An 18,588-nucleotide genomic window follows, 5' to 3' on the forward strand; every position below is an offset into this window, starting at 1 on the left:
TTCATCAGAGCAAAGAGATTTATACGGATTTGGAACAACTCGAAGGTAAATGTAAATGTAAAATTGCTTTTTATTTTTGGTGAACTTTCCCTTTAATGATAGGTTTGTGCAAGAACATTACGTTTCCAGAGTCAATACTGCAAAACACCATTATGAAATAATAAATACATGTCTTTACTTTGTTGTAGTTAAAGTACTTTGTAGTCCAAGTGGAAAAACTTGTTCTTTAATCGTACAGTAGTGGCCAAAAATAATGTCTATAGGGGCAATTTTGGACAATAGTTGCTTTTAATGCCCCCTAGGTTTAATCACGGCATCAACATATGAGGTGTTGAATTAATATATTGGACAAATGTATTTTGCAAAAAGGCAAACTTAAACATATCAGGGAACATGGTTTCATTCAAATGGATAGAAAATCGAAAAGCTCACAGAAAAATAGAACATACATAAACAAAAATTGTATGTGTCACTAATATTTGTTCTCTTTTATGGTAATATTTTGTAGTCAGTTGTCTGTATTTATAAACCATGTGTGTGGTGTGTAATTATTTTGCCAAACCTCCATAAATGTATCTCAAAGCTGAGAATCAGTTTATAGTCCAAACACACCGATGCATTAAGCACAAAACATTTTGAATGCACACTTGAATAATGCAACATTTACTTTCCCTCAAGTTGTTCCAAACCTGTATACATTTATTTGTTCAGTTGACAAAGAAGTTGGAAACATGTTAGCAACTAGCATCATTGACTATATAGTATATAGACTATATAATTTTTTTTAAATAATTGTTGTTGGTCTGTTGAACGCAAAATTAGATATTTTGAAGAATTTTGGATTTTGCTTCTATGACACCCTTGAATACCATTTGAATCTTTCCTACTATGGTAGCCAAGGATATCACAAAAGTGTATTTTGCTAACATTTTTCCAAATATCTCTCTTTGCGTTCAGCAGAACAAAGAAAGTTATACAGGTTTTGTAAAAAAAAACACTGAGATTGGGCAGGAATTATCTTCAATGTGGATCAGTTGTTTAAAAGTTTCATGAAACTCTACAGTACGTATAATATAAATTCTGGACAACAATAAATCGATGAGTTAGGTTAAGTTGTAGTTAATAGAGAACATATATGCATACCTGTAGATATGTTTGTAAGTGACAGCAGCAATGCTGGACAGAGATAAGTACACAGAATGATAGCTAGGGGGAGTTGTAGCCCTACATAGTGAAGAATCGTGTGCATCAGTGTGTAATGGCATTTGAAGTGTAGACCTTCACTGGCACACATTGCAGGTATGACATATGCACTGCCAGACTAAACAACATGTTGCAGAGCAATGCTAAAAGAAAATCCATCAAACATTGTGAATCTTTAAAAACTGCATCTTTATAATGGCAGGTGACTTAAACTCTACGAGATAAATCATTTAGATGATTTATTTAAAAAAAAGTTCTTATATGCTTTATTTAGAGCTGAATTTGTTGAAGAGCAAGCAATATCACAACATGTCGCGCATTAAAAATTACGAAATTATGGCATGGTGTTTTCAGCGTTTGTAACCTAATACACAAAAATCTGTAATGTGTGTAAAATTACATTTACTTGCATTCGAAATAGTACTTTATTAATAGTCGTTTCCCTCCGAGCTTACCCAACATGCCGGGCAGCAGCCTGTGGTTGGTATGGCGACAGCAAGGTATGGTGTGGACACAACAGTCTCGCTGGCATTTACCACCTCCCATCCCCCTGCCTCCCCCAAACGTGGCATGCCGCTACACTGGCACAATCTTCGCTCCGCCGCGGCCCATCTAACTGCCACCCCCCATCACCCATGCCTGACAACCCTCTTTAATCCCTAAACATCAACACGAAGAGAAAAAAGATGAATGAAAGTAACCCCCCGCCACCTCAGACGGCCGCATACTCTCACTATGAGCTGGAGAGTAGTCTGAGCCGTGTTATGACTGGTGTGTGTTACACACATATCAGTGAGAGCCGCTGCCGCTCCATCTGGACGTCCATATAAAGCGCTGTCAATTCAAAGGTCACCTCTGAGCCCTGCAGACAAGTGTTGCTGGCGGGTGTCTGGGCAGGGAAGGCTGGGAGGATAGTGAGGTTTGTTTGGGAATGCCAAGCTCAGACCGGTCTGCCTGAGTCCTCATAGCTGTCTGTGCCTCTGGTGTCGCGCTCAGCCTCCCTTCCCCCCGTCGCGTTCTCATTGGCCCTTACTGTATTCCGCTTCGGACACAACAAAAACAAATCTAAGTGACCCCGAAACGCCCAGAAAGGCATCGTTGTTGTCATTAACGCAGTAAAAGCTGATGCTGGTATTGCTTTTGATTACATTGTCAGTTCAAGAGTCCCCAGACGTCTGTTAATTGATCCCAAACACATTTAGCATTGAAGCGTTGTGTTGGTACTCCATGACTTTTCTTAATTTTGTAAGAATTTAATATAAACCTAAACCCTAATAACAACACTACTCGGCTTTAAAATAAATGTAACATCAAATGGATGGCTTCTGTTTGAGAATCATTGACACATTTACCAGTTTTCTTGTTTTGCTGGGGTCAAACTCCAAAAAGATATATCATCTGAGATATACATGTCGTGTCATATCGCAGAGGATTGAACAAATTGTTTAAACTATGAGGGCAATTCTAGCATTGTAATTCAAAACAGAATGTATTTATTACCAACATACTGAATCATCTGTTAATCCTCTTATACTTATACTTATACTCCTCTATGCATACATGTTCTTCTTTAAAAAAGAAAAATGAATGTGTGAATGTTCCGGATGTGACAAAAAAGGCGCACGTTTTTGAGAGACAAGGATGTAGGATTTCTTAAATTTTAAATGTACAAAGCAGTAGAAAAATACCTAACAAATGGAGAATGGATTGCTCTTTACAGACTGTTTCATTGGACGTGCAATCGCCTGACCCCCATTTAACTTCCGGTTTGTGTTTGGCTAGTGTCCAATAATATAACTATTTATATTTTATTTTATTTTATTCACTATCAATTTATATTATTATTTTATTGTAATAATATAAAATGTGCTAAATAAGCAATTACATTTTGTTTGTTTACAATTTGTTGATGGGGCCCTATATTTGGTTGCATTTAAAGAAACAGTATGGTACATACATTGGTATCGCAGCCTAAATTCAAAATATTGGAGAGACAAGTTTAGCAAAGTAACAGTTCTTCTCAGTTTCTTTTTATGGTTATAAAAAATAATCGACAGGCACTCTATTGTTTGTGAATGTGTACCGGAAGTTAAGGTGGGGTCTCAAAAGTGCGAATGCACAGTAATATTTGTTTATGCATATTTTGAGATCTGACCTACATGTATGGTAAAAATGAAATTTTTCATCTTAAGGTTGACATTTGCATGGAATTGCCCATCATTATTATTATACACACATCACTGGGATTTCTACGACCCCAAACAGAGACAAGTTTCTTCTCAAGTCCTCCCTATATTGCATGTAGCACATTGTGCTGATTCTATTGGATTTTGCTCAATATGGCAGCATGTGGATGGCATTGTCAACACAACTGAGTGAAATATGATGTTCTGAAGTGAGTCTGGACCTGCTCTAATTTTACTACAATATTTTCCACTCCGCAGTGCTATTTTTATCAGATGCACTTCATTACGGACTTGTTTTGGCATGACCTAAGGCTGTTCTGCTCTCCACTTTGATTGATTACGCACAGGCACACCCCAAATTTATAGCTGGAAAACGCTGATGAGGCAAAGACGTTTGCACCTCAATGCAGGGAGATGATCTATATTCATTCGTTCCGTTCCAGAAACACACCCTCCTAAAATCCTGAAAGATGAACCTGATGCTTTGTTGGTTTGAAGTGGAGATCAGCTATATGACGAATTCAGAATTGCAATCCAAATTTCTTTTGGGTTTTCTGGTAGTATTAGTTACTGACATGGTCTCCAGAAACATAGTTGAAGCTCAAAATGTCATTTTTTTAACCAATGAAGAATTAGGCACAAATGAGACTATTTCCATGCAGTTAACGTGGCGCTGTAAAATTTATATTGCAAGCATAACTCTGATTAGCTGTTCTTGGACGAACAGAGAGTTCAGCTCTTGTTTTGACATTTAACAGCAGACTTTGGTATCCGATCCGATTGAGATGTCTTCTGAAGATGTTGCTGAAGGGGAACATCGGACTTAAGCAATAGTCTGCATTTGCTCATCATTGAACTTCATTGCCGTCTAGGAGAAACAACTGAGATTTGTTATTTTGAGTGTTGTCATTTTTCTTTCCCACAGTTGGAATTGAAAGTAATGCCTGGATGTTGTTGCTTGAGAAATATTAAAGGTGCCAAACCGTGTTGGTGTGAAAGAGACACAGGCCTATAGACTGTAGAGACGGCGCTGTTTTGGCGGCGAAATGGGGAACACACGGTGGCATCCCTGTTTGACGCTCCAATGGCAGACGTCTGCTGTGTTTCCACACTCTCAGAGGGCAAATGAGTGAAACGTGATCTCCGTCTGTCTGTGCGGTGCTTCCCTCTCTCGCACCCCCACATTTATTGGCTCTAAAAATACAAAGCTGTCATTTAAAATAGAGCAGACAAGTGAGCAATCGGCTGGCCATCGCATGTCCGTGTCCCCCTCGCTTGGTAGTATGTGTGTTTTCTAGACTGTAAGGAATTAACCCCTTGCTCATGCAATGCCAATAACCCTGCCGAGCGCTCGCTGCAGACGCTGCCGTCGAGCCGCGTTACATTTCTCATGATGGAAGTCTGGCATTCTTTATTGCGTGGGGCAGACAGGGCATCTTTCAGCCAGCCATGGACCCATTGAGGAGAAGTTGGCAGGCGGGGAGTTGTTTTTGTTCCGTGTCGATTCCATAAGGGCTGAAGATTCAATATTGTGGCAATGCTGAGCGGATTTGGCCCAGCTGTGTTCCACTGTCTGCCGTGGTGGATTGTAATGCTGTTATAGCTTTGTTTTGGTGCCAGGGCCTGGATCCTAGCCAGGCCTTTTAATTACATCAGCCGTTTGATGTCTTGACATCTTCTTTAAATAGGAGGCTGGGTGCTGTGAGGGGGGCGGAGAGATTTTATTGTGCACCTTTTAGTGAAACATTTCATCTTAAAACGCTGGAATAGTCTGGAATATTAATACCCTGAAATATCTTCATTTACATAAAAAGCAGTAAATCAGCTTTTACAACTTCGCTTACATCAGTGAGGTAATGTCTCGGGCTTCTGTTGGAGAAAACAATTAATATACTGTAATGAGAGCCAGCAGAATCAATCAATAGTTAGAGTTTGTCGACTTATAGAAAATCTTTCTTGGCAGGAGCGTGCAAAGCCTCTCTCTCAAAGCCCCGTTGTGTTTTGTGTTCTTCACGGGCATAGAAACAAATACTTACCGAGCGGTTGTTTGAAGTGTGACTACTTGGACAGCTGGGAAATCCTTTACTTTGTTCTGATATGCCGCTGTAGTGTGTGGCCGTGTGCTCCTGTGGGAACCCTGTCGGGCCACGGGTCAAAGCTGAAGGACTTGCCTTTAGCAACTGATGCAAATTTATCATCTGAGCACTGTGAGTGAAGGTGGGGTGAATAGGGAAAATTCATCAGCTTCCTCTAATGCACCTTTGTCTTGATGTGTCCATGGAGGGCGCCATTACCGCGAGTAACTTCTTGTTTGATGCTCCGCACTTCCGTTTTGCATTTTTTTACTGTGTTAGAGGACATTTCTGTTAATGGTTAAAAAATTTAATTTCTCGAAAAATTTTTGCGCTAAAAGGCTGTCACAACAATAGCTCTGACTACTGCATTCTGCCTCTCTCAAAAACACCTCAATATATTGTATACTTCGTTATTTACATTATCGTTATTGCATATTACATCACTAAACATGAAGCATACGAGTGACATTATAATAGTTTATTAATTATGTAGTAAAATATTACAGTTGCACTGTATTCAAACAAATGTATTCACTTTGGATGACACAGGAAATACACACTATTTAAAAGTATTTTGTATGTAATGTATGTATTTAAGTGTATGTTTGGCCAAGTCAGCATTGTAGCTCTATGAATAAAGGCACGTTTATCAACACAGCAGCTGTATCGCTACAAAACATGCCAGAACCAGTCAAACTGAAGCATCCAGATGACTCCAATACTGCGTTATTTTATAAAAGATCCGACGCGATGTGATCAGGTTTACTTATATCTGGTGTGGGTATCAAAATCTTCCCGTTAGATTATGACTCCCTGTTAAGAACACTGGACTCAGCAACTTCCGCTTTAGAAATGTGAACTGATGATGGTTATGGCAAAGAATTCATCCAATGTTAACGCTGCGTAAAGTGTTTTTATAAATGTAAAGCTCTTGGCCGTCTACATACAAAAGACGATATATCAAATGTGCCTGCTGGCTGAAGTATAATGTCACCATCCCAATAACTTCTCGTGGTGAGAAACAAAGTTGCTTTTTACGGTCTAGGTTAAAAACTCATGCCTGTTCGGCCCGTGTGAGATAATTTAGACACTGCTATTTGTCATTATGGTGTTTTAAATTACATAAAAGTATTATTAAGTCCATTTAAAAGCTTTGAAGCTAACTTTGTAATGCCTAACTGATGGGATCAAGCGGCGAGCCGGAAGTCTTAAGCATATGCAAGGCATAATGGGTAATTTCGCGCATTGCGAAAAAGGTGGATAGAAGCAGATGTCCGGGTTGCTGTGTGACAAAGCAGAAGCACGTGTTGCAGACCTGGCCGACTAAGTACGAAGGCTCCTCTGTGGTAGAGAAGGCCTGTGAAAGACGTTTAGGCTTTTTGTAATGGAAGAGTACCAGATACGAAGACATGTTTACCGGCATGCCTCTTTTGGCCTAAGATCGGGATTCAGAAAGTATTACATAACCCACAAAAGTAGTTTATGGATAGAAGACAGGTCTCTGTGTCAGAACTAGGTTTTACTTTATAGATTTTGCATTTACATAAAGCGGAGTTGAATAACTTTGTTTGTTTTCACCATAGGTCGGATGTCAATATTTAGGGGTTTTAATTCCCATGTGAAGTCTCTCTTAGGGTCTTTAAAGCTGTTAGGGTTTTTAAAGCATAGTTTTCCATAGTCAGGTAAGTGAAACATCACATCCATAACAGAATTGTCACACAGTCCATTTTAATTCACAGATCTCTCAAATAATCCATAACGCATTCATTTTTCTTTCCTTTAAAATAGAAAACTGCTGCATATACTGATATTTTTCTTTCATCTGGATTTCATCATAAACAATTGAATCAATACATTGGTAATAAATACATTCTCGATTTACATTTCACATATGTCACATCCATAACGGTGGAATTGCCCATTTATGCATTTGGCAAAATCTTCTACTTCCAAAGAACTTAAAATTTAACTCAGGCTTTTCATTTCATAAGTATATCAAACCCATCAACTTTGTTATAGCAGCTTCTGTACCAGAGGAGCTGCATGAAAGCCAAAAGGCGTTATAGGCAGATTTTGTTTAAGACATTGCAGGATTTGTCCTTTTTTACTTAGAAATGAAAACAACTCGTAGTGTCTCATTTAGTACACTCAATGCTGATGGTGAAGGCAGAATCAAGCCCGCTTGGCACAGACTAGTTCTGTCCTGGTAATAAATGACATCTCTTTTTAGTTCTGTATACTGCTCTCTCCACACCAGCTTTAACAATCCCATTCACGGTTCACACTGCATTTGCCTCCTAATGTTTCCCAGCAGGGCCCAAGTCAAAGACAGTGATTCATAAAGTGACAGGTCTGTCTGCTATCATAAGGACACAAGCACGCAGAATCCTCCCTGCCTCTCTCTCTCTCCACACCCTCCCCCTTAAACAGACACAGACTGCGTTAGATTCTGTCTGGTAACAGTCTATTTTGCATGTTAGGGCAAGCAAATACACTAAAGCCTGCATGGATATCAAGCTACAAACTGCTGTAGGAAAGGAGATCTCAGGTACGCTTATGTAAAAACGTCAGTAAACCTCACAACAGGGAATGCGAGATCTCTGTGATGTCCGCTCTGTCAATGACGTCATTTTGTTTTGAGTTCAGGAAGTGTCCACCAGATGTGTCGCTTTCAAATCACCACATTAGTTTGTTGGATCAGCAAACGTCTTTCTCTGTTACTTCATTAGCATTTGTCAGTTCACGAGAGACACTTTCTGGAACTTCCTTAGTTTATTTTCTTTCTTCCCTGACAAATAATATATTGTATATTTTAGCACCATCAGTATGTCAGTAAAAACCGCACCACTCATAAGCACTAACGTGTTTTTCTTTTCTCTTTTTTTCTATTATTAGTGTCTCCAGACGTTGTGTTGTAAGGAAGCCCCTCCACCTAGAACAGAGTATGATGTTGTATGCATTGGACTGAGCGGCGCAGGCAAGACCAGTCTGCTATCTCGCTTATGTAATGAGATCAGTGATGGCACCGTACCAACCGCAGGTAATAGAACATTCCTCTGACGTTGTTTGCTGCTGCGTTTTAAAAACAAAAAATGTAGGGGACCTTTGGGCCTTTTATAATGAAAACATTCTTCGCTAACTCTAGTTTATTTGACTACCACTGTCCGACTTTGTATTTATATGCTTACAGGAGTATTGGTCATTACATTGAGAACAAAAAGCCCTGTTTTACACATTCCATGTCCCATGTTTTCTCTTGCATTTTGTCTCTAGGTACATTAACCTGATGATGGCAAATTAATGACACCAGAACTTAGACACAGTAAAAAACTGTTTTTAATATTTTTAGGAATCATGCGATTTTAGCCTGGATTCAAAAGAACAGTTCACCTGAAAAATTAATATTTGATCATTGACTCGCTCTCATATTGTTCCAAATCTGTACAGATGTCTTTGTGCTTACCAACCAGTTCTTGGCCGACATTGACTACCACCATAGTCCCATAGTTCATGGTCTTGTGTCCATCGATGGAAGTCAATGGGATGTAATGTTGTTTGGTAACCAACATTCTTCAAAATATATTCGTTGGTGTTCTGTGGAAAGATTTCTTTCAATGACAAAACAGCTCATGATCATCTATCATCTAATAATCATCTTTTGTGATGTTCTTGTCAAAATATTGGATGAATGAAGAATGGTTTAATGTGACCACTTCTTATAACAAACCTAATAAATAATCTGTTATTTGACTTTCTACTCTTCTGTCATAAACGTCCATATAGTAAAAAACACCCATACACTGAAAGGCTGACAGTCTCGTCTGGACTCCACTTAGTCATTAAAAATTAATGGTACAAACTGCAAATGAATACAGACCTCAGCTTCTGTTTTTCAAACAAATGCTACGAATCATCAGAACAAACTGACTAAATAGACTTCGATTTCATCGTTTTTTGTCCAAGCCTTCAAACTTGCTCAGTTCTACACTTTCCCAGCACTCTAGAACGTCTGCAAAATATCTGCCCCTGTCACTGCTCCTCAGCCTCTTGGATCACTGAAGCTGTTTAACGTTATTGCTGCATCTCTCTGGTCGGTTACCTCAGAGCTACCCTTTGAACAGTCCACTCCTTCACCAAAGAAAGAAGACTGCACTTGCATAATATCATGTGCGTATACATGCCTGCGTTTCAGAACATCTGGGTTTTTTCATATGGACTTTCTTTCTTATGACAAGAGTGTTGATTTCATTAGAGCCCTTGGCGACAGACTGGTGTTTTCATGAATCATCGTCCCTTGCTTCCTTCAGATGGACAACATCACTTCCCTTTTTTGCAAATAAGACAAGTGGTTCTTTTCACAAGAGAAGACGCAGTTGTGTGTGACGTACATCTTAATGATCTGAGTGTGATGTACACAGCGTGCTAGACAGTACACAAACTCTGAATGTGCGTCCAATGACTCGTCTATGGAGTGAACACCTGTTCTAAGCCATCTAGTGAAGCAGTTATTGTGAAAATAGACATGTTTACTATAGCGAAGAGTTGTTTGGCAGCCCTCATGGAAATATGGTCAGATTAAGTTGTCAGAGGCGCTCTTAGACTGAGCTTCTCACCTCTTGATGGCATATTTACTCTCATCTGATGAACATTTGATGAAACTTGCAAAATGTGCATTGCATTATTCGATTCCAAAATGTTGCCCTCCTTCCCTTTACATGCCCTGTTGTATATGTTCAGTTAATTTATTTTATTCTTACTTCTAAACCCCCATTCATACAGACCGCTGATCCCAGAGTGCCTTCTGTGTGAACGAAAACGCATCCCGGATTGATCCAAAAAGTGATTCCGGAAAGAGGACCTAGTAACATTAATGTGATCAGTCCCGGAAAGCGCCCTTTGTGAACAAAAGGCTGTAAAAGCTGTGTAGTGATGACACATCTATAATAAATCGTAAACAATATGGCTATGAAAACAAATATCGTTAAATGAGTAAATTGAAAACCAAAAATTGGGTCTACTATTTGTCTTATGCTAATTCATGGATGAATCCAAGAGTCCTAATCACCAAACTTAAGGTCAGATGCGAGAATAGCGTTGTCTGCTAAACTTAAAGACTTTTATCAAAGCTATTAACACAAAAATACACAGCGCTTCAATAAACTTGATCGGTTACCAACCCTTAACTTACATTTCTGTACATCATATAACTGAAAAAAAATTATACCGTGCCTTTTGCATTGCTAAAATACTGGCTAATTTTTACTTTGCAGCATTCCGTTATATTTTTTGCTTAAATCTGTGTAAATTTGCACGGAACAAGCCTGAACAATTTGCTTTTATTTGTTTTCAAATGACATGTTATATGTATCGTATATTTAGCTTTATCTTCTTGGGCTATGGCCTCTACCCTGTGCCTCATTCCTGGTTCTGGATTTACTAATAAAAAATACAAACAAAAGAAGTTTGTTTTACAATTGTCTTTGTCTTTGTCATTTGCAAGGCAACAATATATGCTACAGAATAAAAAAAATAAAGATTCCAGAAGATCACTTCCAGGATATCTGTGTGAAAAGGGCTTTACACAGCTGTGTTTTCTTTCACAGGTTTCAGCATCAAGGCAGTGGGATTCCAAAACGCAATACTGAATGTTAAGGAGCTAGGAGGTAATGAGAACAAATCAGAATAATTTCTTCTTCAAGACGTGGAGAGAGGGACTGTTGCCAGGCTAATCCAGTGGTCTCTAGGACAGATCTCCTAGTTTAGCCACCTGAATTCTAAGAATGGACACTTACATCAGTGTCTCATACTTCCCAGTAAAACCACAGCTGCACAGTGACTTTAAAGAGTAAGGCATTACAGGTCAGTCAAGTTTAGGAGGTGTTTGCTAAGCAAATAAATATTGCGTCTCTTTTGGCAGGCTGTGTACCCTTGGTAGAAGCGCTTGTAAACAGGGAAAGCTGATACAGAACTCATTGACGTCTATGGTTTTTGGAGCATAGAATTGTAAAGCAAGATCAGAGTTCTTTGCTTTGCTTGTAGGTCAAGTTCGGTTATTGGATTTTAACTGATTTTATCTCATTCTTTGTTCAGACAAGCAGCAAAAATCTAATTTTTAGTAGCCTGGACAGCAAATATATCTAAAACCACATCTATTAATGTCTGAATACACTCATTTTCAATCAGTTATACAGTATACTTAACTATGTGACATTTATGAAGTGACCACTGTTTTAGTTTATTACGATGGTTTGAAATGAACACCCATCCAACCTAACGCTATCAAATCACTAGCCAATCTGCATGTTTTATTCAGTTAATGCTGCCTTCATGTGAACCTGGGAAACTCATGCCAGCCGGGTGTTCAGGTGAGAAAATAACACTAAAAGTACAACTAAACAATGACTTAAAAACTTAAGTTAAACAGCTTAAATTAAATTTGACAATTACACTTAAATTATATTGATCTGACTTTCAATATAATAAAGTTAAATTGACTCATAAATCTAATTTTATTTTGCTGAAAAATGTAAGGCTGCTGAAATTGGTGAATTTTTTATATGGTTTTCTCTCAACGCTATGTTTATATTGATCCAAGGTTACAAAGCGCCGTGAAAACTTTACAATTAGACAAAATATAAAGGTGTAGAAAGCAGATATTGTTCAACAAAAACAACTTACCTGAGTTTGATATGGCTAGCAAACATCCATGTTTCAGTATTCCATTTGTTTCAGCAAATTGCATCGTTCATTTGCTTTTTTCGGACCTTCGAGAGTCTGTAAAAAGAGCTCCTTGACTTCGTGCTAAATCTGCATGCATATTGTTGAGTTCAGCACTAGACAAGCAGACATTTGAGGCAAACTGCCCGTTTTCTATCTTTTGTCTCCACACCTGTAGCAAACAAACCCTCTGAAGGACAATTTTGAGAGCACTGTTCCTTTGGGCCAGATATGAGACCACAGGTACGATGCTGGAAGATGCTTGTTGTTATAGGCTTGCTGAAGAGAGGCCTGTAGTGGGTGAAATAAATCTTCACGCTGAGCCCGACTCTGTTTATGAGAATTTTATGGGAGCCGCTTTGAAGTGATTTATGTGTTTGTGGGGACCCGGGGGACATTACAGGTGCAGTCTGTATCATGACAAGTGGCCCTACTAACGCAACAGAATCTAGAGTCCACTTAAAGACAACAACAACAGAGAGCGGCAACACAGTAAACCAAGGGGAGGCCTGACTAAATCTGAAATGCATATGGTGGGCAATGAAATTAAGCTTCTCCAGCAGGTGAGGTCAGAGTCTCCAGAGTTGTTTTTAACGGATTGAGGCCTCTAGGGTTGTTTCAGAAGCTGATGTATCACCTGAAGTAGGACACATGTGCTCTGACTGAAAGTTCACGTATAGTGCCTGACTAGAATAGAGCTGTAAATGATGTCCTGTGCATGAATTTTAATGCCTGCCCCGTGAACTGCCTTCCTTTGGTAACTGACACATATAATCTCTCGAGATGTTTCCACTCTGACTACATTCATCTTGGTGAAGTAATACAGGAGTATTGGTAACATATTCAAGATGCCCAGAACTATCACAGTATTTGGAAAAGTCTTGCATGCTGAGGTAATACTGGGCTGTGTAGTTGAAGGCCAATGCACCAAACATACACACAAATGTTTATTTGAATAATAAATATTACCTTCTTTATGAATTGTAGAGCATTTTTTGTGCTTGTCATTATGCACTTCAAACACTTTAGCAACTATAGTGACTAAGTGGCTACTTTGACAACTCAAGGGCCCTGATAAATGTCATCCGTTGGTCTGAACCTTGCTAGGACAGGCACAGATATTTAATTCACATCGTAACATATTTTTAATTAATATGCAAGCTTTGGAAAGAATCTACATTGAATTTAAATATTTACAGGACAGTAGTTTGATTTTATTTGAAAAAAGTGCAGTAGTAATGTAAAATATAAAATATTCCTTCTAGCTAGAGATTTCCCCAAAACTACTACTGAAGGCCAAACTTAATGCTTGAGGAGCGAAAAAAGAAATTGAAAGTTTGGAGGAGTCTGACTCACTAGCATGACTATGTGTGTTTCCGCTGCTAAATTGAATAATGCATGTGTTACCACCTTCTCCCGTGCGTCCTCAAAGCTTACAACTGTCAAGCCCTCCCCTGCTCTTTGAAGAGCGGTGAGAACTATATTTTTACTCAATAATTGATGTGCACCAGGCTCTCGCACCCTGTCATTGTAGTAAAAATACAGCATCTCACAGGCACTCGTGTCATAATGTATATTCCAGGAGCACAGTAAATACAGATGAAACAATCTCTATTCTCTTCTTGACTGCTGTCCATTTATTAGCTAGCATTTTGCTGTCACGCGAAATACACAATTGCTAAATCCGTACCTTGTGTGGGAAGACCAGGAGCTATAATTTATCATCTTTATCCAAGAAAGTTTCGGCTCAATCTCAAGGAAATTTGTAAGTATTATATAAGGGGGATAATGGGGGATATATACAAATGGGGCGATGACGTCCCTCCTCTAAAATGTCAGCCTCCCCTCTCATAGTGCTGAGGTAATTTTACACCAAGCGATAACGCTGTGTTTAGTTACGAAAATGCTCAAATTTCAGCGAACCAACAGTACTACGTCTGAGCATTGCTATGTGTCCAGTAAGGTCAAAAGTTTACTTAGCTTTTTTGCATATTTGTAAATGTAAAATGCATAAACCTGTCACATATATTTGGTTTAATTGCTATTTTCTGGAAACGTTTATCACTATTATTCATCAAAAATCATTTTAAAATGGCCACGAATTTGATTTTATTAACTTTCTCAGACTCAAAACTTTTGCTTAAATTTTGGGCATGAATGAAAATGACAACATCATGTTGTCCTTCACACCTTCATCTTGTGAATATGATAATTCCAACATGACTGGAAGGAAGCAGTAGAATGAACAAGCCTCCTGTTAAAAAAATGGTGCCGTATAAACTGTGGCACAAACCTCGACAGGATGGATGAATCTGACTGCGAGAAAGTTCAGAATGTGAACTGTGAGCATTTGCCATAGTGACATATCGGCAGTTTGTCACACAGCTTGCGGTGCGAAGCCTGCGTTGTCCTGCTAAGGCTAACAAACCGCATCCCTTATCCATGTTATAATCCACCCTGATAGCAAGAGGCAATCCGCTTCTGTTACCCCTTTGACACAAAGGCCAGCAATGCCCGTTTGTGTTAGCAGTCTGTCCGTTAGGTGTGAGGCATGACTGGCACAGTGAGGAGGCATCTGTTAATGGTGTCTGCGAATTTGCCCTCTTCAGTGACAATGACGTCAAAGAAGATTAGACGTGACTTTACGTGTGAAGATAGCCCTTGCTGTGAATGTCAGACAATGTTATTCATTTCCTTACCATTTCATTTTTAGCCACATACTAAACTACACAGATAATGTTTTCCCCCTAATCTCTTAATGTCAAATTGATGAATCATTATTCACATTTGAATATGTGAGTAGTAATAACAAGCATCTGTGATAACGGCCAGGTTGCATTATTTGCGAGACAATCTCGCCACGAATCTGCTGTAGGTTTGGAAAGGTTATACTTTCGACATCATCAGAATAAATATAGCCAAAAAAAATGTCTTCATCCAAAGCTACATATCAACCCAGCATAATGTCCAGGAATGTTTTGTTTCCTCAAGAATATACTGTGCACATATGTCAAAGAAAACTATATCCATAAGACTGTTGAGATGTGGTTGCTCTATCGTCAATATTTTTCAACATTAAACTTCTTAAATATGAACTTTCTAGAATAGTGGTTCCACTAGTGGTACTTGAAGAGACCCCGGTGGTACGTGACACAACAGAAAACTCAAAATATGTATTTACATCTGTGTTTTAAATAAAATGTTAAATGTTTAAAACATGATTGATAAATATGGAATACATCTTGGCTTATGTGCAAATAGTTGTTACTCAAATAATTACTTATCATTGGTCGATGTAACTCAGGCGGGTAAGAGCCAGCTCAAACACAGAGCAGGGGCAGACAGACTCCCTCACTCTCTCTCTTCCGACTAGCTGTGTGCAAATTAAGTTTCTAATGTATTTCTGCACTTGAGCCGCTGTTTAAAGCTGTGGTTTTTGCTGTAAAGTGATAATTCTATTTACTCAAGGTTAAATCAATGAAGCGCACCGTTGCGATTTAGTTTTGACAAAAGCCGCTGCAGTACCATGTAAGTCTCTGTTTGTTATAAATAGATGTTATTTTTATGTTTTTGTATACGTATATTTATTAATCTTCTGTGTTAAATATTTTTTCCACATTGTTTGACTATAATGTAGGTTTGTAGTCTTTCTGCAAGTCCCCACAAAGGTAATAATTCCCCCATAAAAGTAATTTACAGGACCCTGTTTTTACAGTGCACTACAGAAACGTGTTTTGTGCTCACTATTTCTGCTTACTAACTTGAAAAACACGAAAAAAACTTGTTTTCAAAAACATGAAAACAAACAGTTTTCTTCGGTTCATAGGACATACCTACTGTCATATTTTCGTAGAACATACTTACTGTAAAATATTTTCATAATCCATGTTTATTGTTGTACCAGGTCTCTTGGTTTAGTTTGTGGAGTCTGGCTTCTGTTAGGGCACTTCAAAGACTGCCGCACTGACCGGAGTTAAGTTCAACTCGGATTAATAATATGTTTGTGTTCTTCTGAAGGTATGCAAATATAGCATGCACACCAACAAAGATCTGTGGTCGGAAATTAGTCTTTCAAGCAGACCAAGACTAAAATGAAAGGGACAATAATAAGGTCTTGCTTCATTATAAAGAGTAATGGAACACATCATAGGTGCCTTATAAAAACTTAAAGATCGTTCTTTTATTCAGACTAAATAGAAGCTTTCCAATAATGTACTGTCTGTTGGATCTAAGCAAGATGTTTTGAGACATTATAAGATGAAAAATAGGGTCTCTTATATTTAGCTCGTCTCCCTTTTTTTTGAATGATAACATGGACTTTAGCTGGCATCAACCGGTTGATGTGTGTAATGTAGGCTATTGTATTATTTAAAAATATATTAAAAAGTACTTTAGCGAAAGTTAACATTGAACATTATAAACCTGCTTACATTGGTGCAGCATTTGAAATATTTCTTCCTCACAAAACTCTTTTTGTATTCGATTGGTCTAAATGCTTAAATTTAGCAAGTTTTCAGTCAATGTGGTTTGTGATATTCGGACTTCACTGTACATTTTCTTTTGGATTGTCCTCCCAGTGAAGTTTACTATGACAAACCCAACCAAACCAAATGAGTTCTGCCTGTTTATTCAGTGGTTTTGTCTCCATCATTCTTGAATATTGAATGCGAGTGATTGTAGTTTACAATGACACCCACTGCTCTCATGTTTTCCTGTGATCACATTAATGCAACTCAAGCAGCTAAATACGGGATACTCACAATGAATCTTATTTTATTAAATAAACTTGAGTGACTCCCACAAGATGTTGTATTCAAATCAAACATCTCTGATGTCATCACTTTTTTAATGGAACGGCTACAGGATTTTTAACCAGCTGAAAAACAGATGAAAAGTGGTAACTAGATGAGCAGGAGGGATAATAACGGAATAGATTTTTATTAAAGATTCAAATCTTATCCATCTCTGGAAGGCTTTGATAGCTTCTTAGTTTTAGATTTTTAGTCATGGATTGATTTCATCTCGTCCCATTGATAGGGTGCCAACCACGCAATTACACTATCATGCAATATTTTATGCAATTCCCAAATTATACAACGCAACAGGTATCCTAGTTCAGTTCATAACCTGATGTCGGAGATAATACCGAGAACCTCAAAGTCAGTTAAATGTATTTGTTTTAATATTCCTGGTCCATTCAGATGTTTATGTTAAGGTCTGGGTCGGGTTTGAACGATCTGTACCAACTTCATAAGTCAGACTTAAATGCTATTCAAGTGGTAAGTACACTAAAAGGAGGTCTGTGTGTTTAATGCCGCTTTCAAGACCTTAGATCTGAAACGAATGTTGGTAATGATTTAGTAGCATGGAAACATTAAAAGTATTTAATTGGAATGGAATCGGAACGGAGTAATTCTACAACTCTTTGCTCTGTTTCATACAGACTATCGCAACGATGCTTTACTTGACGCCACTGATATTTTGATTGCTTTTTTTGCGTTGCCAGAGAATACAAATATGAACCGAGTGTCCAGATCAGACTTGAAAGGCTACTTCATTATAATCGACTTTCTATATAAACAGTGAGTTCTGTATGAAAGCAACACACTTGCAATCGTGCTGGTGTGTCAAATATCCAATTAAGTTACTGTATATATTCTCTACTGTATACTGGTAATAACATGTTAATATAATAGTAATACTAACTCAATATAACTGCACCTGCATTTTGGACTTCGTATATAATTGAACACATTTAAAGTGGAAATATGCAAAGTTGTATTTCTAAAGTGTAGCCTACCAACTGACTTTTACAGATAGAAGAATATAAAGATCTTTTAGGTTTGGTTGTTTCAACGGTTTACTTCTTGAGGTTAGATGGGTAAGAGCAGGATACCATGACCTGGATCTGAGCTACGGAAAGGCAATTCTAGACTTAAGTTGCCTGATTAGATCCAGGCTGAATTGATGGACATTTAATGAGTTAAAATGAAACACTGTACTCTGGAGATGTGGACAGACAAAGCAGCCAAGACAGTTTCAACATCTTTGCGAGCAAAGAAAACAGTTTTTTGGTTATTGGATTATTTTGCAGAGATTCATTTTAGTCACACGTTTTAAGTTTCACGATGCTGTATGTGTGGTTCTTCAGACATTCTTTTATTATTGTGTAACCAGCAAATTAACTTTTACCTACTGACAAGGCCATTGACCAACAGGTGGCAGAAGATGTCAATATGATGATAGATGGTCACGTGTTCCCAGCAGATAATCAGAATCCAAAGGAAGCATTTCAGACTTTACAACACACGTCATTCATAAAGTTTTGGACATCCATTAATCTGATTATGATTTTAGCCCCAGATACACGCATTTGTTTTCTTAGCAAAAATTTCTTAGAATTGCAC

At 38.2% G+C, this 18,588-nt stretch overlaps 1 protein-coding gene across 1 annotated transcript in view; it reads left to right on the top strand.

Annotated features, from left to right (window-relative positions):
• The window catches only part of arl15a (ADP-ribosylation factor-like 15a), an 86,311-nt gene that overhangs the window by 16,378 nt on the left and 51,345 nt on the right, over nucleotides 1–18,588 (top strand). Inside the window, exons 2-3 of the mRNA XM_079451124.1 lie at nucleotides 8,360–8,504; nucleotides 11,068–11,127. Coding sequence (XP_079307250.1) covers nucleotides 8,360–8,504; nucleotides 11,068–11,127 — 205 coding nt within the window. The remainder of the gene's footprint in view (nucleotides 1–8,359; nucleotides 8,505–11,067; nucleotides 11,128–18,588) is intronic.

This window comes from Barbatula barbatula (assembly GCF_947034865.1).
Source record: "Barbatula barbatula genome assembly, chromosome: 2".
NCBI lineage: Eukaryota > Metazoa > Chordata > Actinopteri > Cypriniformes > Nemacheilidae > Barbatula > Barbatula barbatula.